Source organism: Schistocerca americana, chromosome 3 (assembly GCF_021461395.2).
Source record: "Schistocerca americana isolate TAMUIC-IGC-003095 chromosome 3, iqSchAmer2.1, whole genome shotgun sequence".
Classification (NCBI taxonomy): Eukaryota; Metazoa; Arthropoda; class Insecta; order Orthoptera; family Acrididae; genus Schistocerca; species Schistocerca americana.
The window spans coordinates 472,165,994-472,193,915 of NC_060121.1; the positions used below are offsets into that span (position 1 = coordinate 472,165,994).

Genomic DNA, 27,922 nt, shown 5'->3' on the forward strand with positions numbered 1-27,922 from the left:
ACATTCTTGACTAATCATTGAGTGTTGGGATCCCATTTGGTCAGACTTGAAGGAAGATGTTGAAGCAGTTCAGATGCATGCTGGTAGATTTGTTACTAGTATGTTAAATCCGCATGAAAGTATTATGTAGATGCTTTGTGAACTTGTTATTGAGCAAATGTAGAGATACGCCACTTGAGGTAGACTGCAGAGTGATTCTATTGCCATCAGCCTACTTTCACGCAAGGACTGTGAAGATAAGATGAGAGAAATAAGAGAACATACAGAGGCTTGTAAAAAGTTATTTTCCCCTCACTCTGTTAAAGAGTTGGGCGGGAAAGGAAATTACTAGTAGTAGTACATGATATACTACATCTTGCACCGTACAGTGGCTTACAGAGAATGTACAGAGATGTAAATGTAGATGTACATGAGTAAAAAAAAGTGCAGCAGGAAAATCGAAGAGGAAGAGCTGAAAATATTGGTCAAGAACCAGCCAGAAATGGGGAAGAAAAAAAAAATGCATGAAAGAGACAAAGAAGTTAAAATATAGGAAAATAATAGCACTGACAATGAAAGGGAGAAGGGGATAAGAAAAGCAAAAACTTGTTGGTTTATCTCTCTTCTCTCCCTACTGAACCTTCTTTGACATGAGGTACTGTTTTCTCAAACCTGTCGTTTTGCCAGGAGAAGGAACACCAGTTCCAAAAAATAACAATTGTGTGATTAGCTGTGTGTGCCTCTCTCTGCTAGATAAGTAGAAATGTTGTTTACATATATTTAATTGTGAGTTAATTTTGAACACACTTTTCCTTCCTATAGTATGTATTTTTAATGGTTCCTATAAAAAAAAAGCATAAATTATCTGCAGATGAAAGTAGATGTATAAAGGAAGAAAAAAATTAGATTCTGAAAAAAATGCTAGGAATTATTGTACCCATTGATACAAGACTGTAATGGACAGCTTTCTTGTTCTAGGTTGATGGACGAACACAGTCAGTGAAACGAGCTTTTGACAACGGTACACACGCATCTGTGTTTGTGAGTGCGAGCAGCGAGCGTCACCCTTATGACTTAGCAGTGGACCCCTATCGCAGATTGCTCTACTGGTCATGTGCTATGGCTGATGTTATAAATGTTACACGGCTTGATAATGCTTCGAAAGTGGGCTTTGTCATCAAAGGAAAGGGTGAAAAGCCACGAAGTATTGCACTGCATCCAGAGAAAGGGTAGGCTTTTTTATGCTACTTAACATCTTGTGCAGTTGTTGGGCTTGTTTCATAAACGGCCAAATAACAGTTTTTATAATTAATAAATTACATCTATTTTTCTATGTTCTAAGAACTTAAAAGAAGAAAGAAAGTAAACCTCCCTGTGTGTGTGTGTGTGTGTGTGTGTGTGTGTGTGTGTGTGTGGGGGGGGGGTATATAAACTCCAGATTGTCAGTGAGATTCTAGTGAATGTGTTTCTTCTGCAGTTACCGCAGATTTGGTATTAAAGAAAATTGGCAGGATTTTATTCAATTCTTGTATGGATAATGTATTTTCATACACTTGTGTGTGGGGGTTGTTGTCATATTTTGTAACATATTCATGATTCTTGTATTTTTCTCGTGCGTGTTAAATTCCTCATATCCAAAAAGAGATTTTATTTTTGGAAGATGTATATATTTTGCCACTGCCAGTGCCCTGTTAATTTCATATTCGTATTCATCTTCCAAGTCTTCCAATTACTAGATTCTGTTTTAAATTTGGCTTCAGCCTTTTCACCACAGTCCATGTGCTGTGGAATCTCAGTGTCTGCGATTTCTGGAAACTCTTGTTTGGTGACTATGTTCTGGCCACAAGCATTTGATGAAAATGTTTTTGCTTTGCATTTTGCTGCTGTTTTTGCATTCTTACCACGATGTCCTTCCATCTGTGTTGGCTAGTCTCCATGTTTTCATATAGACTTCAGTTTACCCATACAGAAGATCACCAAGCTTTTTTTTTTTAATAATATTCTTGCCTGTAATTTGTATGCATCAGTGGAACTTGGCAGTCTCGCATTTTATTCCTTGTATATTGTGCTCCTCCCATTCCTTTTCTTTACCTTCACTGTTCTTGAAGAACACTGTTCCTGCTTCACAAGTTTCTTAGCATTTTAATGAACCTTGAAAATCCTCCTACTAGTACTTCATCCCATTAACACTTACCTTCGATGTGCAGCTAAATGGTTTTACTACATTTTCCTGGTCTCTCTCTCCATTCATAGTTTCACAATTTCTGACTCTAATGAATTTATTTCAGTCTTTTTTCACCAGAGTGGCAGCCACTTCACCTGTTCCTCATTTCCTCTCTCATTTACTACCATCCAAAATTCAATAGCAAGCAATAGCTCTAAGATTCCTGCTGTAAGCTGATGAAGCACTGTGCAAATTCTAGCAACCCACAGCTCCAGAGACTAAATGAGCAAAACAACAACCAAACATGCACTTGTGTTATTCGTGTCCTCAAAGTGAAACCACGCAATGCCGTTGAGTCTTATTCTGTGTGGCCATTGATAAGACTTTCAGTTGGTGGTTAGGAGTTTCTGGACATTGGTTCCGATTGGAAAATGTAACTATACTGTTATCCTATCTTACAAGGGGACCACACGGGAAACTGATTTTTGAAATTTTTATATTTATATATTTATAGTACTTGAAGTGCAGAACTCAAATATTAATTCCCCAAAATAGTTCAGTGGGAATCTAAAAAATTCTTGAGAAAATCGACTTCGAAGTTTTCGGGCCATCTTTAATATGTTAAAGCAAGATTAATTTTTCTCCATAGGTCATGCAGCTGTGTGGTAGAATGCTTGCCCACCATTTGTGTGCTGCAGTTTTGATTCCCAGTCCTTCCAAAATATTAAACATAAACATTTCCATGAACAGTAAAATAAATAAGGATAAAAAAGAATTTAATTTGGAATTCTTTTAAAAATTTAAACAATCTCATAATATATCAGTAATTAAGGACTTATATTTGCAATGTAAACTAAACTTACTTGTGCAGTAATTAGAAATAAAAAGAACATTTTTCATAAAAATAGCAATTAGATATCAGTTAATTAGCATAAGTTGTGCATTTTCAGTAGCCTGACAGCAGAACAGACCCTCCACTGTTTTTTTGTTCTTTGTTTCTTTCTTCATTCCCTGGTTCGTATCCCTCCTTTGCTTTGGTGTTTGAGGTTCATCTTTTTCTTCTTCCTCCCAATGTCCTCCTGAAGGCTGGCCCATGCATCTGACGCATAACAGGTGACTGGGTAATGTGTAATTCCCAGCCCTGGGTCAACAGGTAGGTTTGCCAGTTGGTCCCTCTGTCAGGTGTGACCTGAGGTGTGAACAATCACCTGAAGTAAGTGCGCCTCCACTGAGGGGGGTGCCCAGTTGGAAGGGGCGCACCATCAGAGATGCTGGAAATCATGGGGGATTTTCTCACAATGAACCAATCATCATCTTCACTATAAACATTTACTTAAAGTCAATGGAATGAGGCTGATGATTCAAAGACCCTTCCAGCTGTACCACGGTTCCTCATGGTTGCACGTACTGAAGCCTGTCAGTCCTTTGCCACGCTAAATCCGTTTATTATTCAGAAAGGAGATGATGCAATTGCCAGCCCTGTGATATCCTGCTCTTGTTTGCGCAATGGCACTTTGTTTTTGGAGACTACTTCTGATTCTCAAGCGCAACTATTGCATGTAGCTTCGCTCCTCCATGACTGTCCTGTTCATGTCAAGGCCCATCAAATGCTGAATTCTTCTCGTGGTGTTATTTACATTAGGCTGCTCGATGGTCTGACCAAGGCACAAATCCAAATGTACCTCTATGATCAGGGCATCATTGCAATCCATCGGGTGATAAAAAAGCTAGATGTATCCTTAGTGCCCACGCTCACTTTTTTTCTCACTTTTGATGGAGTGGTGCATCCATCCGAGATCCAAGCAGGCTATGAAGTTATCACAGGCTGACCACACATTCTGAACCCGTCGTGCTGCTGCCAGTGTCACTGTTACAACCACACTTGAATGTCTTGTTGAAACCCCTTCAGTTGTGTAACCTGTGGTAGGGATGCTCACGAGGGAAATTGTCCGCCTATTTCTCCCCACTGTATCAATTGCAATGGCGACCGTGCAGCCTCCGTCCGAGATTGTCCTATGTATCTCGATGAGTGGGTCATTCGGGAGATCTGGGTGAAGGAAATGGTGCCTTATCCTACTGCCCACAAGATGGCTAGTTGGAAACCTTGCATTCTGCCATCTGGCACTTACAGTACTGTTCTTGCTACATCTCATTCCATGAATCACATGGCCACGCAGACATGCGACCTCAAATTCAGCAGTGTTATTGTAAAATCACCCATTGTCACGGTAGCAACCCCGTCCCCTCCTCCAGCTGTGCGAGAAGCCACCAAACTTTCACCTCACAGGGCAAAGGCACCTGCTACAGAACTGGCAGGCCAAAAATGACAGAAGGAATACTCCCAAGAAGACTTTTTACATCCCTCCGGCCAAGACACATCTGAGTCTTCCTCTGCCAAGTGGAAAGGCTCCAAAAGGCAAACTGTCCTCTCCTTCACAGACTAAGAGATACTCTTCAACAGTGTTGCCACGTGAACCCGGCTGATCTCTATGTTGCCGGTGCACACCGCCAACCATTTTTCTGCCCTGGGCTCCGCAGTTTGACAGAGGGAGAATGCCGACACCTCTGTAGATCTCATGGACCAGTATCCTCCAGCCTCTGCGTCCTGTAGAAGTGAGTCTTTAAAAACTGGCACTCAGCAGCCACTAAGGTGACATCCCTTTAGTTTTTCCCTCCTCCCCTTTTCTCGTCATGTCTCTCCTCCGTTGGAACGTTTGTTGCCATAGATCCAACAAAGAGGTATTACGGCTGCTCTTGGAAATGCACATTCACTTGTTCTCTGCCTCCCGGAAACAAAATTGTCTCCTCACGACCACTTTGAGCTCTCTCATTTCTTTTTGGTCCGCTTTGATCTTCCCCCCAAGGATAAGTACTTGAGCGACCATTTCCGAATGCTATCCGTTCGCTGACTCCTACCCCACCTACGTGCACACACAAATTGCAGTTTTTTGCAGTTTTCTAATGCCAACTAGAAGCTTTATTCCTCTGTGGCAACCTACGATGAACAACATTTCTTCAACTGTTAGTCCTAGGTAGAATATATTACAAACATTATCTTTACCACCACAGAACATTCCATTCCTCGTGTAGGGTCATGCGCACTCGTCTCTTTTGGGGTGCCTAAAGTTTGCTGCTTTCATGGGTAGCTAAACAACAATACAAGGAAATCACATTAATGGTTTCTATTACACTAAAATAGATTGACAATACTTAACTTTGATTTACAAGTATGTGTTGCAAGCGATGGGCGCCATGCAAATAATCAATGTCGTTTGCTGTGTACATTGTTCAGGTAAGTGATTGATTTATGGCACAAGTCTCAGTATAACAGTTAGGATGACACTCTTCAATGGCCTCTTTTAGTCCCAGATCTACTACTGTCTGTCTTCCACTGTGCGGCCAAGGCTGGCAGGAGTGACGCTGATATTCTCTTCGGCTACAGACTGCTTCTATTGTGGTGCTGCCCTAGTCTGCGTGCTATTGGCTGACGTCGTCTCACAGCCTTCATGCTCTTACGTGCTTCATCTTCGTGCTGGTGTTTGTTGTTATGCCAGAAAATTCCTCCTCCCCCAAAGCGACGGACTGTCATGTAGGGAGTGCAACCATGGCGGGGGAGGCAGGAGTGTGGGCATATTGCTGGACCGGAAGCTGTGCCTGCAGGGCTCATCAAGCTTCTGGTCGTACCCTGCTCTCCGGCCTTTGCTCTGGTGGAAGTGTCCCCCGGAAAATTACCAGAAGGGTACAGTGATGTCACCCTCTGGTGGCTGCTGTGGTCGCGCTGTCCTCAGGATCCAAAAAGCCGGCCGGATTGACCGAGTGGTTCTAGGCGCTACAGTCTGGAATCGTGTGACCGCTACGGTCTCAGGTTTGAATCCTGCCTCGGGCATGGATGTGTGTGATGTCCTTAGGTTAGTTAGGTTTACATAGTTCTAAGTTCTAGGGGACTGATAATCTCAGCAGTTAAGTCGCATAGCGCTCAGAGCCATTTTTTTGATCCAAAAATCAGGGGGAAGAGACACTGAAAGATTATCATGTACATGATAGAAGCAAAGTTTTGATTTTGATGGTGTCACTGAAAGGGACGATGTCACCTCGCTCGCACCATCTGCTGCCACTAAATTCCCTGTAAAAGACAATATCATGTGGTGCAAAGCTATACTTGTGGCCTTCCTTCACTGCTGGATGCTGAGGAGGGTGGAGCAGTGTCCAATGGCAGCAGCCGCGAAGCAATTTCACCAGTGATGGTCCATCTCATGGGTGCGAATGATAGGAGGCAAGAAACAGTTGCAATGCTTGATTCATGTTGTGTGCGGAGCAGAGTTTGGCTATCTGCTTGCTTGAATGTTCTGACAAAATATTCCGCATCGCCGTTTGACTGTGGATGGAACAGTGCACTTGTTAGATGCTGTATGGCATTGTGCTCACAGAATGTTTGATTCATTTGACATGAACTGAGGGCCATTGTCAGACACTATGACTTCAGGTAAACCTTTGAGGCAAAAAATAGAGGACAACACCTGAATTATGTTATGTGACATTGTCGAGTTCATTGGCACAGAAAAAGGAAAATTGCTATACGAGTCAACCACAGTCAACCAATGAGTGTTCCAAAAAGGTCCTGCAAAGTCTGTGTGCACACATTGCCATGGTGATTGTGACTTAGGCCAAGCAGAGAATTTATGTGGTGGAGTGGACTGATTTTCCGCACATACGTGACACTGTGATGTCATCTGTTCTATTTCGACGTCCACACCCTGCCAAGTACAGTGTCGAAGCACTAATTATTTCATGCTAACAATCCCTTATGTCCTTGGTGAAGTAACTGCAACACTTCTTTTTGCAAAGCTTTAGGGATCAACACATGAAACTGTCCACTGTCATTTTGTACAAGAATCACAGCGAGGCTATGCCGACATGCAAAGTATCGGCACACTACAGAGTTCTTTATGCTATGCAAAGAATGGGACCAAGATGTGCAAATGCATGTTAGCAAAATGTTCAAATCTGAATCACCTTCCATGGCCTGTGTAATTTTTGCATAGTTCAGCAAAAATGATTGAAGCAATTCATAATCCTGAGCATTGATGTGACGAGAAGATGCAGCAGAAGCACCAACTTTTAATACAACGAGTTTGTCAGGATCAAAGTGAACTAAGCATCGATCACTGAGCAATGCATTTTTAAGTTCTTGAAAAGCTACTTGTCATTCATCTGTCCAAACAAAGGGACATTCTTGCAATGCAAGCTAGCCAAGATTTGTGCAGTATTCGGTATGAACCGAATATGATAGTTCTTGTTCCCTAAAACTGACTGCAATTCTGTGACATTGCGAGGAACTGGCAAATCTCGTATGGCTAACACATGCGACTGAAGAGGATGCACACCTTTACTGTTTATGTTATGACCAAGATACTGCAACTCAGGTTTCAAAAAATCACACTTGCCCAGTCTACACTTTATTCCCACCTCAGATAACACACAAAACAAAACATGCAAATTTGCAATGTTCTTCAGGTGTACAACCTGCTATGACAATATCGTCCAAATAGTTTGAACAGTTTGGCACTTGCGCAGTCAGCTGTTCCATGTATAGTTGGAAAAAGGCAGTAGCGGAAACACTGCCAAAAGGCAAATGCAAATATTTAAACAAATGCAAATGAGTATTTATTACACACACATTTTGAGTTTCTCCATTGGGTGGTAAATGAAGATATGCGTCCCACAAACCAATTTTTGAAAAGTAGCGTCCAGTGCCTAATCTACACATGAGATCCTCTGGGCGTGGCAATGGATGAGTATCAATGACAGTTTGTGGGTTGACTGTAGACTTACAGTCAGCGCAGAGGTGAATGCGACCTGAAGATCTGGGGAGCAAAACTTGTGGATTTGCCCATTGACTTGCTTGTATGGACGTAATAGCTCTGCTGTCTTGAAATTTTTTAAGTTCAGCAGCGACTTTGTCCTGTAATGCAATGGGAGCAGTTTTGACCTGGCAAAATTTTGGCTGAGCAATGTCTTTCAGAGTAATATGTGCAACAAAATTGTTAGCCTTGCCTAAACCTTCAGAAAAAGAGTTCCAGGAATCTTTTATTAAGCTAGCTACACTGTCTTTTGCATTGAATGTAGACACTGATGACACATTGTCCTGAATGTTAAAGCCAAACAAATCAAAAGACTCAAGACCAAATGTGTTCTCACACTCACGTGATTGTAGGTAGCACTGTAAAAGTCACTGTTCGCATATGTGAGCAATACATGGCAGGCAATGTACATTTTCCGAGATCGAGAATGTAGTGTCCATTATAAGCCATCAGTCGCGTGCAACTTTTATGCAGGTGTGGGGAGCTTAACAGTTCGTATGTGTGATGATTTAGCAAAGTGACAGAGGCACCCATGTCCAACTGAAATTTCCCACTTTCCCACAAAGAAGTAAATGAACAAAAAGTCTGTTTGACTGGCATATCACGGAAGAAACTGCACGCTTGCTAATTTTGCTAATGCCTGTTGCAGATGTTGAATATACTGCATTAATGACATGGGCCACGTGACTAGATTTTTGTGAGTGGGCCGAATTGTTATGTTTCGTCCATTGGAAACATACAGATTGTTCATGTCCTTTCCTACCAAAAGCATAACTGTGAACTTGTTGGGAGGGGCAGCCTTGGCATGTGTGCTGTGTATAACACCAAGGGCAAGACTTAATTCTGTTCGCCTTTGTAGCCACCTGTTTAGCGAACTGCTTAAGTGGTGTGGCGAGCTAGCTGGGCTAGCGCAAGCTGCTGTGGAATGGGCTGATCGCAACCAAGGGACTCAACCCAACAAATAGCCGCATGCTCAAATTTATCAGCCAACAGGGCACCTGAATTGTACTGATCTAGTATTTGCACTACCGGCTGAAATGGATCGGACTGTTTCAAAAGCTGTTCTCCAAGTTTGACATCAGTTACATCGTACGCGATCGCATCACGCAACGTCTGAATATAAAGCACCACAAACGCATTTGAATTTGCATGTACTTGTCATACCCTGCAAATCTGTTACCTGCTCGTGATAAGTTTGTTCTGACTGTTTTTTGCAAGTAAAGAATTGATACGTAGCTGCTAGTACATTCACTTGTTGGTTCATAATAGTCAGTTAACAACTGTGTCACCTGTTCATAACTAAGTTTACTCAGAGTGGCGTTAGGAAAAAGTTTGTTGATTAGGCGGAACACTGTACTTCGTACGGTTGATAATAGATAGGGAAGTTTCACGGTAGCTGGTACATTGTGAACGATGATATGAACTTCAGATTGGGACAACCACAGGAGCCATTCCTCTTATTGTTCACGAAATTGTCAAAAAGACGATATAGCAGTAGGTGTTACTGTAGGTGGTGCTTGTTCCGTCGGGTGCGCAGCATTGGCTAGTAGCTGCTGCACCGTGTTGAACAGGGTGGAGATATACTGCATCTGGAACTGAAACATCTGCATTAGCTCATGTGGCATCCAACGCTTGTGGCTGTGGTGCCTGAGCAGGGGTGCGGGTTAGGTGGGTTGGGCATTTTGGAAGAGACAAATGCAACAAACAACCAGACAAGGCAAGCAAGCAAAATAAGGACTAAAAGCAAAAAAAAAAAAAAAATCTGCAGTGCCCACCTGAAAAACCCTGATTAGCAAAAATGATAAGAGTCAGTTAAATCAAGTAAACACCTCTGCAAAGTAAAGACAAGAAAGAATTAAGGCACCAGCAAACACTGAAACAAAAATTCCACCGCCATCAGGGGTCGGGTTTGTTTATAACTCCTCATCGCCAATGTAGGGTCCTGCCCACTCATCTCTTATAGGGTGGCTAAAGGATGCTGCTTTCTCGGATAGCTAAACAACAATTCAAGCAAATGCTGCTTTCTCAGATAGCTAAACAACAATTCAAGCAAATCACATTAATGGTTTCTATTACACTAAAATAGATTGACAATACTTAACTTTGACTTACAAGTATGTGTCGCAAGCGATGGGCGACATGCAAATAATCACTGTCCTTTGCTATATACAATGCCTATGTAAGCAATTGATATATGGCACAAGACTCAGTATAACAGGATGACGCTTTTCTATGGCTTCTTGTAGTGCTGGGTCTACTACTGTGCAGCCGAGGCTGCCCGGAGCGGCGCTTATATTCTCTTCAGCTCGAGGCTGCTCTGGGTTGTGGTGCTGCCCTAGTCTGCGTACTATTGGCTGACGTCATCTCACAGCCTTCTCTGCTCTTGCATTCTTCATCTTTGTGCCGGTGCTTGTGGTTATGCCAAAATACCTCGCACTTCCTCTTTACCGCACCGTGTGACTCTCCACTGGTGAACTGAGGTATGCCGCAGTGCAGTTTGCGCACTGTGACATACATTCTGCATTCTTAAGTCATCCTACGATGGCAAACTGCATTCCTCATAAACAGTTGCACACATAGTGTCATCACGTTCTTTGCGATAGCAAAGAAGCTAGCTGTATTTCCTTTACTAGTTCTTTTAACAGTTCCACACCCTCTTCCATAATGGGGCCCAACCTCCAACGGGTCTCTGGGGCCAAGGTCTATTCCCCAATTTCTGTCCCGACCATCCATAGCCGATGATGTCATGATGGACCCTATTGCTATCTCCAATACTTTGGGCCACTATTTTGCTGAGATTTTGAGCTCCATCCACTATCATCGTGCCTTCCTCCAATGGAAATGAGTGGATTACGCTCGGGCAATACCCTTCTCTTCTCAGAATCATTAATGCTACAATACCACCTGTACTATGAGTGAGCTAGATCATGCTCTCACTTTATCCCTATTGTCCACCCCAGGGCTGGACGACGTTCACATTAAGATGTTGCAGAACCTTTCTCTTGCTGGCAAGCACTTTCCTCTCCATATGTACAACTTCATCTGGGCAGAGGCCATTTCCTCGAGGCTGGCATGAAGCCACTGTCATACCCATATCTAAAGCTGGTAAGGACAAATACCTTCCTTCTAATTACCGCTCCATTTCTCTCACCAGCTATGTTTGCAAGGTGATGGAATGTATGGTTCATGCCAGGCAGTGCCTCAATTCTCACAAATAACTAATCGCTGCACAACGTTGATTTTAGCGCACTGTTCTGCAGTTGACCATCTCGCTACTTTGTCAGCCCATGTCCTGAGTGGTTTTCTCTGGAAATACCAGACTATGGTCATGTTTCTCAATTTGGAGAAAGCCCATGACACTTGCTGAAGGACTGGTATCCTCAGTAATCCCTACACCTGGGGGCTTCTGAGGCTGCATGCCACATTTCATTCAGGAATTTTTAAAAGACCAAGTTTTCAAGATATTTGTGGTTTGGGTATCTGTTTGGCCACTGGCACCTTTTACATTAGCTCAGTTGAGAGTCTGTATGCCAAAGCTACCAAACAACTGCTGTCACACAGCTGTGATTTTTCTCCTCAGCAGACATGCATATCATTTGTCTGCCATGTCTAGCTACCCATCCTATGTCTCCTTCTTCAGTGACTCCTTTGATCACCAGTACATGTCATGTCCCTCTTCTCTGTTACCTCCTGGAGTTTGCTTTCAGATATTGGTGCAGCAGCTTAACTTCACGCTAGCTGCGAGTTTCCCGATGGGTGTGAACCCTTCACTACCTTTGCTTCGTGTGTGGCAGCCCGTGTTCACCTTGTACTGCATTCGTTTCCTAGGGATGCTACTCCAGCCTCGCGATAGTAACTTCATGTACACTGATGGCTCTCAGATTGACCGTGGTGTTGGGTGTGCATTCGTCATTGGCACCGATGACTTTCAGTGTCGGCTTCCGGAACACTGCTCGGTATTTACAGCAGAGCTCTTCATCCTGTATCGGGCCATGCAATGCATCTGGCAACATAGGCTTTTCAATTATGTATTCTGCTCCAACTCTCTCAGTGCTCTACAGAGCTTCTGTGTGCTGTACACTGTCCATCCATTAGTGCAATGAGTCCAGGAGAGCTTTCAGTTGCTCTTTCTTCATGAAGCCCCTGTAATGTTTATTTGGGTCAATGGTCATGCTGACCTGATGTGAAATGAGCACTGACGCTGCCAAGCCTGCAGTCCTTGTAGCTTGGCCCACTAGTTCTTCCATTCCCTCCAACGATCTCTGTGTTGCTGTCTATCAGCAGGTGGTTACACTTTGGCAACAGAAAGCCATAGAAAAATTTCACATCTGTTTCCTTGTGTACAATCTAGTTTTCCCCCACTTCAGTAGATCTAGTAAAGTATTTGACCAGCATCTCCTTCAGCTAATGCATAGCTTCCTCGTCTGATAAATGACTGCCACCATATAACAACCAATAAATGATTATATAGTCAAGTTTGAAACTCATAAAAACCTGTCAGCTAACATGCCATAAAATCATGGATACCTGCATTAAAATATGCATCTCAACTGGTTCACTTTGGGACTGCAGAATGAGTGATTTGTTTCTTAGTTGTGGCCATTACCATTGGTACAATCCCTTTACAGCCAAAAATCAATTTTCTGTTTGAAGATGCCATCTGACAATCCATTCATAACCTAATTTTGCAAACTAGTGAATGATTGGAAAGATTGCCCTCACATTGCATGAACAACTGGTTGGGCAAAGTTTAGCCCAGAAATCGAGCAAAAATTCACAGTGTTTTGTAATTGTTCCCAGATGCTACTCCACACTCTAATACAAGTAGAATCTGCTTCACATTCAAAAGTTGCTGACAAGGAGTACCAAGCTCTATGTGGTTTGTAACATCTACTGAAAAACACACTGTATGCATTAACTCACCTCACTGGCTACAGATTTCTCTTACATTGAACTGATAACTTTTTCTGTCAGCGGAGGTAATAATATCATAATTATAAAAAAAGACTGGTACTGTAGAATATTCAGTTTTTTTTTTCATTTCTAATAGTCAAAATCCTTTAGTAACAGATATAACAGAGCATAGAGCGTGGGTGGACTATTATTATTATTATTATTATATTGTAGATGCAGACTGAGAAAATATAGTTGTTATTGATTTGTGACTTCTCTGTGTCTGTGTGGTGATGATGAAAGTTTTCCTGAATTACAGTTTCCTGTTTTGGACTGATGTTGGGGCTGAACCAAGTGTTAGACGATCCCGTGTTGATGGTGAAAAGAAAACTATAATTGCATCAGATGTGAAGAATCCAATGGCATTGGCTGTTGATAGGTTGGATGACCTGGTGTTCTGGGCTTCTTCTAGGGGAATAGAGAGAGCTACGTTGGATGGGAGAGAAAGGTGAGCCCTTCATGTAGATGTAAATTCAGGAGAACTATGACCACACGTGACAGTATTATTGATGAATTGCCTTAATTAATTTTAATCAAACAATTAGTTTTCTATTTTTCATTTGAGTATTAATAACAATATATACTATTCAATAATGAGTATTTCGAAAGAAATTATGTACAGTGACTTGAAGAAAGGTTGGAAATAAAACATAAAGTTGAGAAAACCTGCTTTTCCGATAGTATTGTGCTTTTCTTTTGGTTGTATACAAATTCCAATGTATGAACAGTGTTAATGAAAGTAATGCATTCATTGAAAAATAAACCTTTAAAATGTTTTGTGACAGTACTGTTGAAAAATGTGTCGTGAGAGGCTACTTTTGCAATAGCTATATGTGAAAGAAAAACTTAATATTAACAAACTGTGGGTCACTATCTGTAGCAACTTGGTTATTGTGAATCTTCTTCTGGCAGAGATAAGCTGTTGTCATTTTCCTTACATATTATCAGTAGTGGTCCTGTAGTAAGAATCTCCAAAATTATGAACACACACATGCCACACAAAAATACATTATTAATGTATTGTATTATGACAGTGGAAAGTTGTATATTTTGTGCAAGTTATGATTGAAAGGAGAGATCACAGCTCCCTGTAAGACAACATGCAACATGCTGGGTGGCAGGTTGTTGTTCTTGCATATAGTCATCTCTGTTTATGATGGTTCAAATCTGCCACTCAGCACTTCACTTTAGAGATTATTACTGCCCACTCCATCGCCTTTCTTCATTAAGTGTTTTAGCACTGAAATACAGACCCTTAAAAGCCAAGGGGTATAAGTGACAAATTTTGGAAGCAAGTGTAGATGTTAGTTGTTAAAGCCGACACAAATCTTTGTGGCCAATAGATACAAGTAACAAGCAGTACGGTGCTGGCATCTAGTAGCTGAAAGGAAAACTGCTAAGACTATCTCCTATTTTCTAAGGAGGTCAAAGGGTATAAGTGCACTTGTATCTCTCGGCTACCGTGTGATAGCAAACAGCTCTTTGTTTTCCTGGCTGAGTGCTTAACAGAAGATATTTAATTTAAAATTATTATATTGATTATTCATGATTTATTGTTATTATTTTATTTCCTACATAATATTAATGTTATTTTTGTTTTTTAAACTATAAAAATAAGACCCATCTGTGGAAAATGTCTGAAATTTATAAAGAGTTTTGGGCAGAAAATAATTTTCCCACTATTAGAGAGTGTTACTATAGATTTATGTTCAATATGCCCTTCAATCTGGGTTTCCATACGTCTTGTACTGATAATTGTGTGACATGTAACAGTTTGCAGAACTTGGTGGTTCATGGAGAACCAAAAATGTTCAGATGCTGACTCTTGAATAAGAATTACATTTGCATAAGTCACAGGCAGCTAGTGAAGCAAAAGACAGGACCAAAGAATGTTCAAAGTATGATAGTTCAAAAACAGCAATATGTTTTGATCTGTCCAAGGCACTCCCTCTTGCAACAGTGTATTATGCAAGACAGCTGTGGACCCACAGTTTTTGTGTACACGATTTTGTCTCTGGAGTTGCAACAATGTACATTTGGCATGAGAGTCAAGCTGCTCATGGATGCTTCCTGTGTTTTGCACTGCATAAGTAAATTGCCCACATCAGTTCAACACATCACAGCTTTTAGTGAAAATTCTGAAGGTCAAAATAAAAGTAAATACATTGTAAAGTTCGAATACATACATTTAAACTGTAGTTCAAAAATTAATTGTTTATGGTCAGATGCAATCAAAATTGTGGAATTATTGAGAAGGATGCCAGGAAAAATACTTGAAATTTTTATACTTGATGAGGGCCATTGCTTATTTCCAAGGCCATCAGGAAATTCAATGACTGACAATGATTTCATCACACTAAGTGGACACAATGATTATCTCAAGGACTTGGTGAACGGCTTGAGACAAATGCAGTGGCTGCATTTTCTAAAGAAGTCACCCTTCATGTTGTTTTACAAAGTATCCCTCAATGAAGAGCTGGAAGATTTTCAAAATATTAATAACGAGAAAGCACATTGTTGCAGCAGAAATGTCAGTGTCTTCCCATCTCTAGAAATAAGAAATGAATAAAGTAAGTTAAAATGTACAAAGTATAGGGAGTTACAGACTCTGCTTTCTTTTTTGCCACGAGTACATGATGAATTTTGCCAGATACTTTCAGACCATGAAGCTGCAAGAACATTGAAGCCAGTTAATCAAAATAATGAAGAAGATTGTTATTCAGAAGAATGAACAATTACAGTATGTTAGAAACAGACTCTGAGTAGACTCGTAGTCATGTTCAACTCGCATAACAGATTACTACCTGCCATTTAAGTGCTCCTATGAATGTCACTGTGAACCATGATTTTTAATTGGTTATGAAAAATTACTAACTGACAGAATTCAGCATTGATGTTCTGGATAAGGTAGGCAGTAAAGCTTCAAAAGTGTGCAAATAATTATTTTTTCCTTAAGGTGTTCATTGAATTTTCTGGAGTGTCTCAACTTTAAACATCTGTTACTAAAAATAACATCACATTACATACCATTTGGCTTCTAAGGGTGTTGTAGGAACTTTTTTTAGAAATGTGATTGTTGAAAATGTAGTATTTGGAGGCACACAATAAGAACACCTGCTTACCAATTGTTGAACTGGGGAAAGATGAAGATGAATGTTTCTCATGATAAACAACAAATCTATTTTGGTTATGTGCAATTTTCAAGTAGCTTGCTGATAGAGTAGCAGAGATTAGTAATGAGATGCTCTCTTCTGTATGCATTGTGTTAAATTTTGTTTTCTGTCTTTCAAGGAGTCCGTAATGCTATTCTAGTTTTCGTAAATTGTGTTAGACAGTAGTGTAATTTATACTTGCTGTATACCTGTATCTTGTCTGTTGAAGAAGGAATGAAGGAAGTTAAAGTTCAAAGCCTGGCTGACAGTGGATGGAAAATGAAGCATCATTAAGAATGATGATTGGCATAGTCCATTGGATTGAAAGTAAGCAAGGCAGAAAAATTAGTTCATAGGATTGATAGTGTTATTTGACATTTTCAGGAGTCAGATCACTAAAAAAGGAAAAAAATGATGTCTTGAATAAATAGAAAAGAAGTATAAATATGTGGTGGATGTAAAAATGGAGAAAGATTCTGCTTTACCGGTGAAAGAATCCCGATACCTAGGAAAAAGGTAAACAGATTGCCAAGAGAAAGAAGTCAAAAATTGGAAAAGTGGATGCACAATGTATTACCATTGACACTGTTTCAAATAGCGCACTGAATAAATCACTGGGCTACGAAAAAATCTAAAAATTCTGGTGATAACATTCAGAAATGAGCAAGAAATGATGCTAAAAGCCAATAACTCTTGTTTTTTTTTTCTCTCAAATCAAAACTAACTGTTGTAGAGATATGACATTTTCAAAGACGTAAAAGAAAAAGTATTGACAGAGATATTTCAGAAAGTGAGTGCAAATGGAGAAATAGCTGCACAGTGCTATAAAGAAGAAAGTGGACGAACTTCAGAGAATGTATTTCTGGATTTTGCATTTCTTTTCCAAGAGTATGTAATTGCATTTCTTCTCCAAGATATATTTAATTGTTAAAATGTCATATTCTTTTAATTTAGTTTACAAAAATAACATCATCTTTGATTCAGTTTTAGGCTTTGTTAACTTAATGACAACAATATCAATTAGATGATTGTGTTAACCATTATTTTAAAACATGTTGACTTCTGTAATGTTGAGTAATTTTACCTAGGAAGGCCAACAAAAACAGCTATGGATTTAAGTACACTGTTGGAAAGTAGAATTGAGGATGCCAGAAGTAACTCTAAGAATAGTTCACAATATGTACAAATTTTAACCAAGCAAATAACTATTTTTCAGAAGGATGGTATTGGCAGAAGTAGTAGTTAAAGAGCATCTTGCTGTTTGGGGAGACTACTTGTACTGGGTTGATGGTGATCAACAACAAGTAGAACGAGCAGATAAACTCACAGGCAAACATCAGGAAGCTGTTGTTAGAGCATCTCATCTCACTGAACTTGTTGCTGTGCTTCCATTTGATGAAAAGGTAAATAAAGACATTAAAGAATATTCTAACTTAAGGACAACTAAAAAGTAACTGTATTCTGTGCTTAAAAAATATTTCTAGAATAGTGGAGTATTATTGAAACCAAATTGTAAAGTTTTCTTTTGAGTAACATAGGTATAAAGCTGCTGGCTTTGTAATGACATCACAAAAAAAGAAAAAAAACTGTGGGCATATTTTTTGAAGCCTCATTGTATTTATTCTGATTTTCTGGAATTAGTGCCCCGTAAACATACTGTTCTGATTTAGGGAATTGAATATCATTAGTTATAACTGTTATGCTATTTAATTGTGCTATTTCTTACAATAGCATTAGATTTTTCTGACACTGGATTAAGCAGTTTTGGAGTTGCATATGAGAAATAACTGCTTCTAGTCTAATACACTATATCTATTAATCTGTGAATCCAGCATGTCAAGTGGTTCAAACTAAGTGAACTTTCGACCAAGTATCTCCCGAACTATTGTAATATAGTAACTGCCAATTCTATAACATTGCAGTGTGCTATTGTGGCTGACACTTACCTTGTATCACCACACTACTACTCCAGACATGAATAGTCCCATTTACATTTACAACTGTACAAATGGCCACCTTATGGTGTATGGTAGAGGGTACTAACAGGTGTACCGGTATGAAATGAGCGTTAAGATACAAATGTGTCGATAGGGAACATTTGTTGTGAACGAGCCTTAATTTTTTTTTGTTTGGTTGGTATGACATCTGTCAAAGATATTTAGTATACATCCAGTCATGGAACAAACAACATCACATGTTTTCGTCGTGTTAACAATGTCGAATTTTGTACCAGAAAGTGATGATTTGCGGAAAGCACTAATTTTTTGTTTTCATTTGGAAAAAAAGTGCTGCAGAGTCGCATCGAATGCTTGTCGAGGCATAAGGTGATCATGCTCTATCAGAAGCAACATGCAATAGATGGTTTGAACAGTTCAGAAATAATGATTTTGATGTAAGAAATGAAGAACGTGGAAGACCACCAAAAAAGTTCGAAGACGCTGAATTGCAAGCAATATTGGATGAAGATGATACTTTGAGTCAGAAGGAAATGGCAGCAATGCTAAATGTTGCACAACAAACAATTTCTGACCATTTGAAAGCTATGGGAAAGATCCAAAAGTGTGGAAAATGGGTGCCACGTGAATTGAGTGAAAGACAGATGGAAAACCAAAAAACCATTTGTCAAATTTTGCTTCAAAGACATGAAAGAAAATCAATTTTGCATCAAATTGTTACTGGCGATGAAAAATGGATTTATTTTAAAAATCCTAAACGGGGAAAAATCATGGGTTAATCCGGGACAACCATCAACATCGACTGCAAAACCAGATCAATTCGGCAAGAAGACAGTGCTCTGTGTTTGGTGGGATCAGAAAGGTGTGGTGTACCATGAGCTTCTAAAACTTGGTGAAACCGTGAATACTAATTGCTACAGACAACAAATGATCAATTTGAACTATGTATTGATCGAAAAAAGACCAGAATGGGCCAGAAGACATGACAAAGTAATTTTTTTACATGACAATGCACATGCACACAAAGCAAAACTGGTTCAGAATACAATCAAAACGCTTGGCTGGGAGCTGCTACCCCACCCGCTGTATTCACCAGACTTTGCCCCTTCCGACTACCATTTGTTTTCATCAGTGGGACACGCATTGGCTGAGGAACACTTTGATTCCTGCGAAGAAGTTGAAAATTGGGTGTCTGATTGGTTTGCTTCAAAAGACGAACATTTCTATTGACGTGGTGTCCACAAATTGCCAGAAAGGTGGTCAAAATGTATAGAAAGCAATGGTCAGTACTTTGAATAAAATGATTTTACTTTTCAATTCAAAATTAGTATTTCATTTTCAAAAAAGACGCTCATTTCATACCGGTACACCTGGTAATTGTACCACTATATCTCCCTCTAGAGTATAAGACCAAATGCAGAAAGTATGGTTAATTAGCATTAACGATAACAGATTTGACAACTAAATGCAGGTGTGCTTGGGAGGTCTGTGGATACACACCAAAGTAAAAGTTTTAATGCTATTTTATTATACTGAAAGGTGAAGAGAGATGTGAATGCTGTACTCTGGTGATACTTTTGTTAATACATCAATTTCTGGAAGCAACTGAAATAATCATTTGCATATGGGAAGAAAATCCAGTTGCTATTATCAGAATATAAATGTGTGTCAGCAGTTACTAGTGTGCTTTCAGGGTTTCAGCCAAGTTGTTGTTGCCATTTTTCTGCTCACTATTTTGATGACTGACCCAGTTGTCTCCTTCAGATGTAGAAACAATGGTATCAGTAACATGGCAGAACAATGGAAAGCTGATTATTAATCTCAAGCATTGAGAAAACTAGAGAGATCAGGTCTACAGTGTTTCGAATCTGTTGTACAGACACTTGCACTTTTCTAGAATGGAAGTCACAATATTGTTAGATTCATAGAATTCAGGTCCTGATATTTTCTACAAAAGACGCAGCAGCATACTTGGACTCTGTAACACCATTGCTCCTCATGCAGTATGTCCATTGTCATATGTTCAGTGTGTGTATTTGGTGCTTGTAGAAATTGAATGGATTTTAAAATACTGACCCATCCACATTAGTATATTCAACAGGATGGTACTCATAAACTATTGTCATGAGTACAATAATTTGATCGTATTGCATTTGTCTCCTATTTACTGAAGTTGGATATGTTAGTCATTTTCATATTTTGTGGATCATAATTGTGACCTCCTGTTATGATATGGAACAAGTCAGTATGGCAAAAAGCTGACTGTTTATGTGTTTTCTTAAGGATATTTTTTTTCCTTCTTACATCCATACAATGGTTCATTATACTTAACTATGTCTCTCTCTCTCTCTCTCTCTCTCTCTCTCTCTCTCTCTCTCTCTCTCTCTCTCTCTCTCTCTCTCTCTCTCACACACACACACACACACACACACACACACACACACTAATCATACTAATAGACATTAAGAAATTATTCCTTTTGTGTTTGATGTTAGTTTATTTAAACACTAAATTCAGTACATTACTAGGCAGATGGTCAAAGATTTTCATGGCTGAATGCCTCACTCCTTTCTGTGCCAATCCAAAGACTGAGTGATTAATATTATTAGTCATTTGTCCTTCTAGTACTAAACTTGTGAATCTTACTGTTGTTTCCCTATAGTGATTGACTGCTGACAACAAACTTCACGTGGAAGGACATCTAAGAGGGAAAAATAAATTAATAAACAAATAAATATTTATACTGAGTTCTTAAGTACATATATCAGTACTTTAGAAAAATTCTGCTCAATTGCATCTGTGGTGTGCATTCAAAACAGGTTTGCTTGCACTTGTAAACAAGTTCAATTTCATTGTTTACACCTGTAGATTCATAAAACAAGTGTAGATAATGCAGATCATGAAGTAAATTTTCATTGTTAATGGATACCATTCTACTGAAAAGCTCTTGGACTTGTTCTTCTTTTACTTTGCCTAAATAGTTCCTTTCAGTGTAGACAAGCTCACTACTGCTAGAGTTCAAATAATATTGAAAGCAAGGGAAAAAGTAATAAAATTCTCACAGGCAGCTTCCTGTTGTTTCCGAAGTCCTTACATTCATTTGGAATAACGAGAATATTATGAAAAGAAGAGTTTGCTACTCATCATACAGAGGAGTGAGTTGCAGCATGCATAGGGGAAAGACTGCTGTACATTGAAGTTTTCAACCAAAACACCCATGCATTATATGTGAAACAAATATAACAATGAAGAGAGAGAGAGAGAGAGAGAGAGAGAGAGAGAGAGAGAGAGAGTAAAAAAATTATTTCTCTGAAAGCAAAATAACTGTTCAGTATTGTTTATGCTGTTCACTGAGTTGTTACCTTTACTCCTAAATTATTTACATTCTGTCAAAACTTTCCACATTACATTTGTACTACTAAATATTTTCTGTCTTGCTATTCAGACTGGGGAAGGTCTGTTAATCCTCTCATATCCCTTGCCACTGGCAGTATGCAAGTGAAACTTGTGACTCTCTGGCCAACAAAATTTTCTTTTTGTTTACAGTTATATGTGGAAAGGACATGCGAGGGATGCTCTCATATATGCCTGCAGTTGCAAGGGGCAGTTGGTAGTGATGGTCCTGCCTGTGGTTGCCCAGCTGGTTTGGGGCTGCAGGATGATGAACGAACATGCATTCCACCACCTGCATGTGGGCAAGATCATTTTACATGTGCCACAGGAAGCATTTCATTAAAGGACTGTCTGCCTGCATCTTGGCGCTGTGATGGTCACAAGGATTGTGCTGACGGCAGTGATGAAGAGGATTGTCCTGCTTGTCCACCAGATCAATTTAAATGCCAGAGTGGACGATGCATTGGTACCGTCTTTCATGATTTACAAATTTATAATCTCTCTCTTTATGTTTACTGGCATCTGCAAAATCTGGTAGGGTTATTACAAAGCCACTATAAGTTGTTTAGAATTAAGTCTCTAGATTTAACTGATATATAAATCAACCACCTTCTGTCAAGAATGTTTGTGGAAAAAGTATTGTTCTCCTATCAATATAGTTATTTATTTATATAACTAAACATAAATGTTGTGATTTGTCACTTGTGTCATTCCTAAAGTCTTGCCATCAGTTCGTCAGCTATAAACTTTCCTCAGATTATTGATATTTTAAGACATTGTTATAATTTCTTTTAGCTTTGTTTCTCATTACACAAAGGTAGCTCCACTGATGATGCATGTCAAACCTGTATTTGTTTTTTCATGTGGGAGGCTCTTGCTTTGGACAACTTAAAAGTGGTGAAGTATGTGTGTAAACTCCCACTTCTTTAACGGTACGACTTACTTGACATTGTCAGCTGACTTTCCTTGCTGGTTGGCTTGCTTCTGTAACCTCCTTTTCTCTTCTTCTCCGAAGTATATTTGCTAGGAACAGGTATTTCTCAAGACTCTTTCTATTTATAAAAAAAAAAATAAGCAGACATACACAGTTTCTTTTGCTTCACTTAAAGATGTATATTCAAATATCAAAACTTTTACAAATCTTCTTATCCACGTAAGCAAACACTGTCAAGTAAGTCTCTTCGCATATCCAAAGGTTAGAAACAAAGTTCACTTACATATAAGAGAAAGTTGGCTTAAAAAACCAAGTCCATTCTCATCCTGGATCGGAATACACGTCTTATCCTCTCCAAGTCCAAGACGAGCATCCATTTAACAATATTTCAACTTTTCTTCCTTTTTTTTTCACTACAGTAGTCTAAGTTACATTTAAAATGTCATGCATTCGAGATGGTCAAAGGCCGAGTGGTTCTAGAATTTATGCAGAAATTCTTGAAACATTGCAAGGCTTATCACTATCTCCTTTACAGTTCCTTTTGTCCGTTCTCAATGCTTCCGTAGTGCTGCGCAAAGTCACACTCACAGGTGCAGCCAGAATCGACGTGCTCTTGGCAATATGTGGAGCATGAGACTGGTGATGCAATGTACTGCTAATCAGATTTCATGGACCCAGATTGTCTACTGTGCTGCACTATTCAGTCAGGTGAAATAAGGGTTGCCAGCCTCGCTTTGACCTTTGACACAAAATTATACGTCTCTTAGCTCCACAGTCAATTATGAAAAGCTGTGTTGCTACGTAAAGCCATTGTCACATGAGACAAGGCAACTATGGTTGACATGCATGCAGACAGGATATCCAGTGTTATGAGAAATACTGCCATTAGCATGCAGGATAAGCTGGTAAATGTCATTTGTGCTCCCAGTGCTCTCCAGTGGCAGTTAGTGGAGTTGTTGATTTTATTTGGCTAGAAAACCTTACAGTTTGTCCACAAAAATGGGCAAGTATAAATTTCTTACATTAGCCCTATTAAAATACAAATTTCCTCTCTTGTGCATATGTTGCTCATGTTGTTCTTTTTGTGGTGTACATAAATTAAAGCTTTAGTATACATGAACATGTAACAAGACAAAAAGGTAAGATACATGTCCAGTCAGTAAGAATGTCAACTTACAAAAATTCACCAAACTGAACAAACTTGTTCCTTACAGTGTGTGCACTTAAATTTACACAACATCAAATACTACATAAATTTGTTTGTATCATACGAAAATATCACAATCATTTTAGAAAATGAAAGGGTGGGAAAAGAAAAAAAAAGGTTGGATATAGTGGGACACGAATCCTATTTTGATCTACCTTCTGTTCTGTAATGTGACACATCTACTAACTACACTGCACTAAAGCTTTGCTATTGGTTAGCTGTTTTTTATGTTGTGGTCTTTTAAAGGCTTTAATTGCCAAACTGTTATCTATTGATGTTTCTAATAAATCCCAACAAGAACGACATTTTTTCATGAATCTTCTCTGAGCCATTTCCTTAAAATAGCTTATTTTCATAACATGAGAGTTATAACACAAAAATAATGATATGAGAATTCTTTAATCACCAGAAGTTTCCTATCATTTTATTACAACAAATTGTACCAATAATGATTCTTTCCCAAGACATTAAATATGCAGGTGCTTACAAACAACATATACTCATTGAGTGTAAGGTTTAACGTAAAACCCACCAAATATGTATGTCTACTGATATGACAAATACAATATGGCATCTCTCTTTCTGCATGTGATTTAGGGAGCATTCCTGCTTCCGATTTTACGTGGCATGTGCCGAAATATTACAGAACTTATTTTGTGTTTCACATAATGAAATGGCTCCTCAATGTGAAATAGCAGAAGTGACATCACAAAACTCATAGAGTGCCACACCAGTGTTAGCTAATCCATTCCTTGTGATGATGACTTAACTTCTTTCATGTAAGATTCCTAGACGTGACCAGTGGATTGGAAAGATTCACCACTAACTGTTCAGTGAATACCTTCAACTATCTATTAGTGATTACTGTTGACTACAACTAACAACTAGATGGGAACACAGTTCAATGCCAACAGAGAAAAGGTCACCCAAAAGCACTACTCTCCAATTGACCAGAACTAACCGTAGCCAAGCTACTGGCTCCTTTTTCACCCCGACCTCATAATTCATCAAAAAAGTCCACACTTGTTACTCCGCAATGGTCACAAACAACAGCAGGAAAATGTCCAACCTGTAATTAATTCCCGCACAGAGGAATGCACTTCCGAATACTTTGTCAGCTTTCTGTTGCAGAAATGTGACTTAGTTGATCAGGGAGGATCCATCACTCCACAACTCCGATACATTCAAATAAAAATTCCAGCACAGAGGTGTCATGATTTGCCACCCCAACCCAAAAGGGCTGATGGCTGGCTTCCTCTATTTTGTGTGCTCCCCACCACTCCACAAAATTGTTTAAAATACAGGCTTTTCAGTCAGCTGGAAAACAGGAGCAAACAATAGGCACTGTCATTGGCCATTCCTTTACTCCTGCCTACAGAACTAGTGAAAGGTGCTGCCATCTGACAGGACATTTAGAACCCTTTCTGCATGGCTGTAATGGCAAAATTTATCTCCCTGTGAAACCAACCATTCAGAAGGATTGTAGAAAATCCAGTCCATCCTCTTCAAGCAGAACACTCCTTTCCCTGGCCGCCGGAAATCGGCTGAGCTGACTACCATACAAAAACAGTGCTACATCATCTGGGTAGCATGGAAATAATGTTACATAGTAATCAGAATTATGTGAAAAGTGACTCAAAAGTGTCATTTTTATCTCTTGCATCCAAAATTAGTGAAGCCTGAATGCTCTTGTTTCTCAGTTTGAAATTAGATTTGTTATATTTTTATCAGCAGATAAATTTTCATGAGATGCATATCTGTATAACTCTACATACTCTCACACTAAATAACAAAGGAGAAATCCAGGTTCAAATAAGAACACTAAACTCTCACATTTAAGGCCTCTGTTGTCTTTGGCTGCTGTGACGTGATGTGGCGAATAACAATCTCTCCATTCATACCATTGTTTAAAGGAACAAATGAAAGATGATGAACTCAGCATTACACATTTATAACTAGCAGTCTACAACATTTCAAAATTATAACAGGATATTATTTTCTGTAAATGTTACACAGTGTTATCTGTCATGCTGCAGAAATGATGTTTGTTTTAATTACATAGTCCTAATATTTGGATTGCCAGATGAATGTTTTGATTATTTTTAATAGTTCTTATTTTTTTGGTTTATTTCTCTACAGAGAAGGCGTGGGTATGTGATGGTACCCCACAGTGCCCAGATGGTTTTGACGAATCACATTGTTGCAAGTCAAGAGATGAATTTCTTTGTATTGATACGGGAATATGTATCTCAAACACAATGAAATGTGATGGTATAAAAAACTGTAATGATGGCAGTGATGAAGCCCATGCTCTTTGTATATTGGGATGTGAGTATTTATTGTTGTGTTGTTCACATTAAATTAAAGTATCTGAAAACACTAAGTTTTTAAATTTATCAGTATTAGGAGCTTCATCAGTGTGTTTTCAACCAGGTTATATTTATTATTCTTGTATTAGAATCATCAACAATTGGTACAATCCTTTCTACATTTCTGATATGTGTATAGAATCTACAAAGTAATTGAGCTTTTTACTATTGCGATTTAGCTCCTTTTTCCCATGCATAATAACTGATAAAGAAAGCACTAAAGTATATACCTTTGAAGAGAATGAGAAATGAACATCGTCAGATTTTCATATTATTTCTGAAGAAGTGAAATGACTGTTGTAGTCTTTTCCAGAATTGAAGATATATCATTATGTAGTTGAAGTATGTGAGGTTTTTGTATGTTATCCAGGGTGTATTTAGTTTCAAAATATTTTTCAGTTTTTATTCTACTCAATGTTTGGTTGGCTTTTTGTTAGCATCAGTGCTGTTGGCCATTACGTATTATTTCTGGTGTTTTTGTGTGGTAGATGATGCCGAATGAATGTTTTATAACTTGGTTTTGTGGAGCTGCAGAGAAAATAAATTGAACTCATGTGGATCTGACTGTGAATGAACTTGAGATGTGTGATCAACTTGAGCTTTTTACATTGTTTATTTCTTTATAATGTATTCCAAGCAATACAAAGCAATGGGATTACAGTATTTAATGCAATACTTGTAATTTTGTATCAGTGACATGATTAAAGTTGTAAAAGAATTTTTTCAGGTTTCCCAAGTTCTGTGTTGTTGGTTTCACTAAAAACTTGCATACAAGGAAACCTAAGCATTTAAAGTTTTACAGCCACTGGAATAAAACTAAAATGAGACTGAAGTAATGTAAAATAACTTAACTGTAAACATTCAATATTTGGTGTCACCTCTTCTTGTCCTGCATAAGATATGTAAAAAGACATTAAAAGACAAGTTTCTTAATAGCATGAGAGAGCTAATAAAGAATCCCAAACACAACTTTTCTGGGTGTACGGCTTGCTTTCAGATTTGATGCGCCTTACATTATGTTGTCCTTTAAACAAACTTGTCGACATAATTTTGCAACCATTGTTTGTCCTTAGCATAGTACTCAGAGTTGATCCACCAACCCACAAATTTATTTTCAAGAATTTTACATTTGCAGGCCAATGTGTGTTCCTTTCGGCATATGACCATAGCAGAAGATTATGAAAGCAGTGTCCAAGAAAAGTTTATGATGGATACTTAAATTCATAGTAGAGTTCTGCATTCTTTGAAACAATTCTCTTACACAAGGAAATGAAAACTAGAATACCAGAAACTCAAAAATTAAATTACAATCTTATTATTAACAATAAGGATTAGGATAGATTGCTCCTCACCACATAGAGGAGGAGCTGAGCAGCAGAAAGGCACATTTAAAAGTAGACAAGGCAAGTGGACACAGTCCTTCCTTTTTCAGATTTATATTCACACACACACACACACACACACACACACACACGCACACACACACACACACACACGGTATCACTCTCATCTCTAGGCACTGAGAAGCTTTTGGGGGGGGGGGGGGGGGGGTGGACAGGAGGTATGCAAATAAGTGGCAGGGACTATGTAGGTGTGTTGGGAGGAAAGAAGGCATTTGTGAGGTTTGAGTGGGAATAGAGAATGACATAGAAAAAGGTGTGTTCTTGACTTCAGTGGTTGTGTCACAGTGCATGCCCTACGGATTCTGGACGCCAACACCAGCTTTTCTAAATTGCGCAGGTGGAAACTCCTCCAGTAACATACTTCATTCCTGTAACCTCAGTAACCAAAAACCTTGCTAGTTCCTTTATCTGCCTCTTAGCCCTCCCACTCCAGTCTCACACACACTTTCTCTTTCCTCCAGCACCCTGTATAGTTCTTTCCCTTTCCTGCTTTTACGAAAGCTGCCTATAATAAAATATTCTGAATCTAAACCTATTTGTCAAAGATTTAAC

General features: G+C 39.0%; 1 protein-coding gene across 1 annotated transcript in view; it reads left to right on the plus strand.

Annotated features, from left to right (window-relative positions):
• The window catches only part of LOC124605332 (low-density lipoprotein receptor-related protein 6), a 329,566-nt gene that overhangs the window by 296,223 nt on the left and 5,421 nt on the right, over nucleotides 1-27,922 (plus strand). The window contains exons 17-21 of the mRNA XM_047136938.1: nucleotides 958-1,208; nucleotides 13,217-13,405; nucleotides 17,326-17,512; nucleotides 21,611-21,923; nucleotides 25,738-25,926. Of these exons, the coding sequence (XP_046992894.1) occupies nucleotides 958-1,208; nucleotides 13,217-13,405; nucleotides 17,326-17,512; nucleotides 21,611-21,923; nucleotides 25,738-25,926 (1,129 nt within the window). The remainder of the gene's footprint in view (nucleotides 1-957; nucleotides 1,209-13,216; nucleotides 13,406-17,325; nucleotides 17,513-21,610; nucleotides 21,924-25,737; nucleotides 25,927-27,922) is intronic.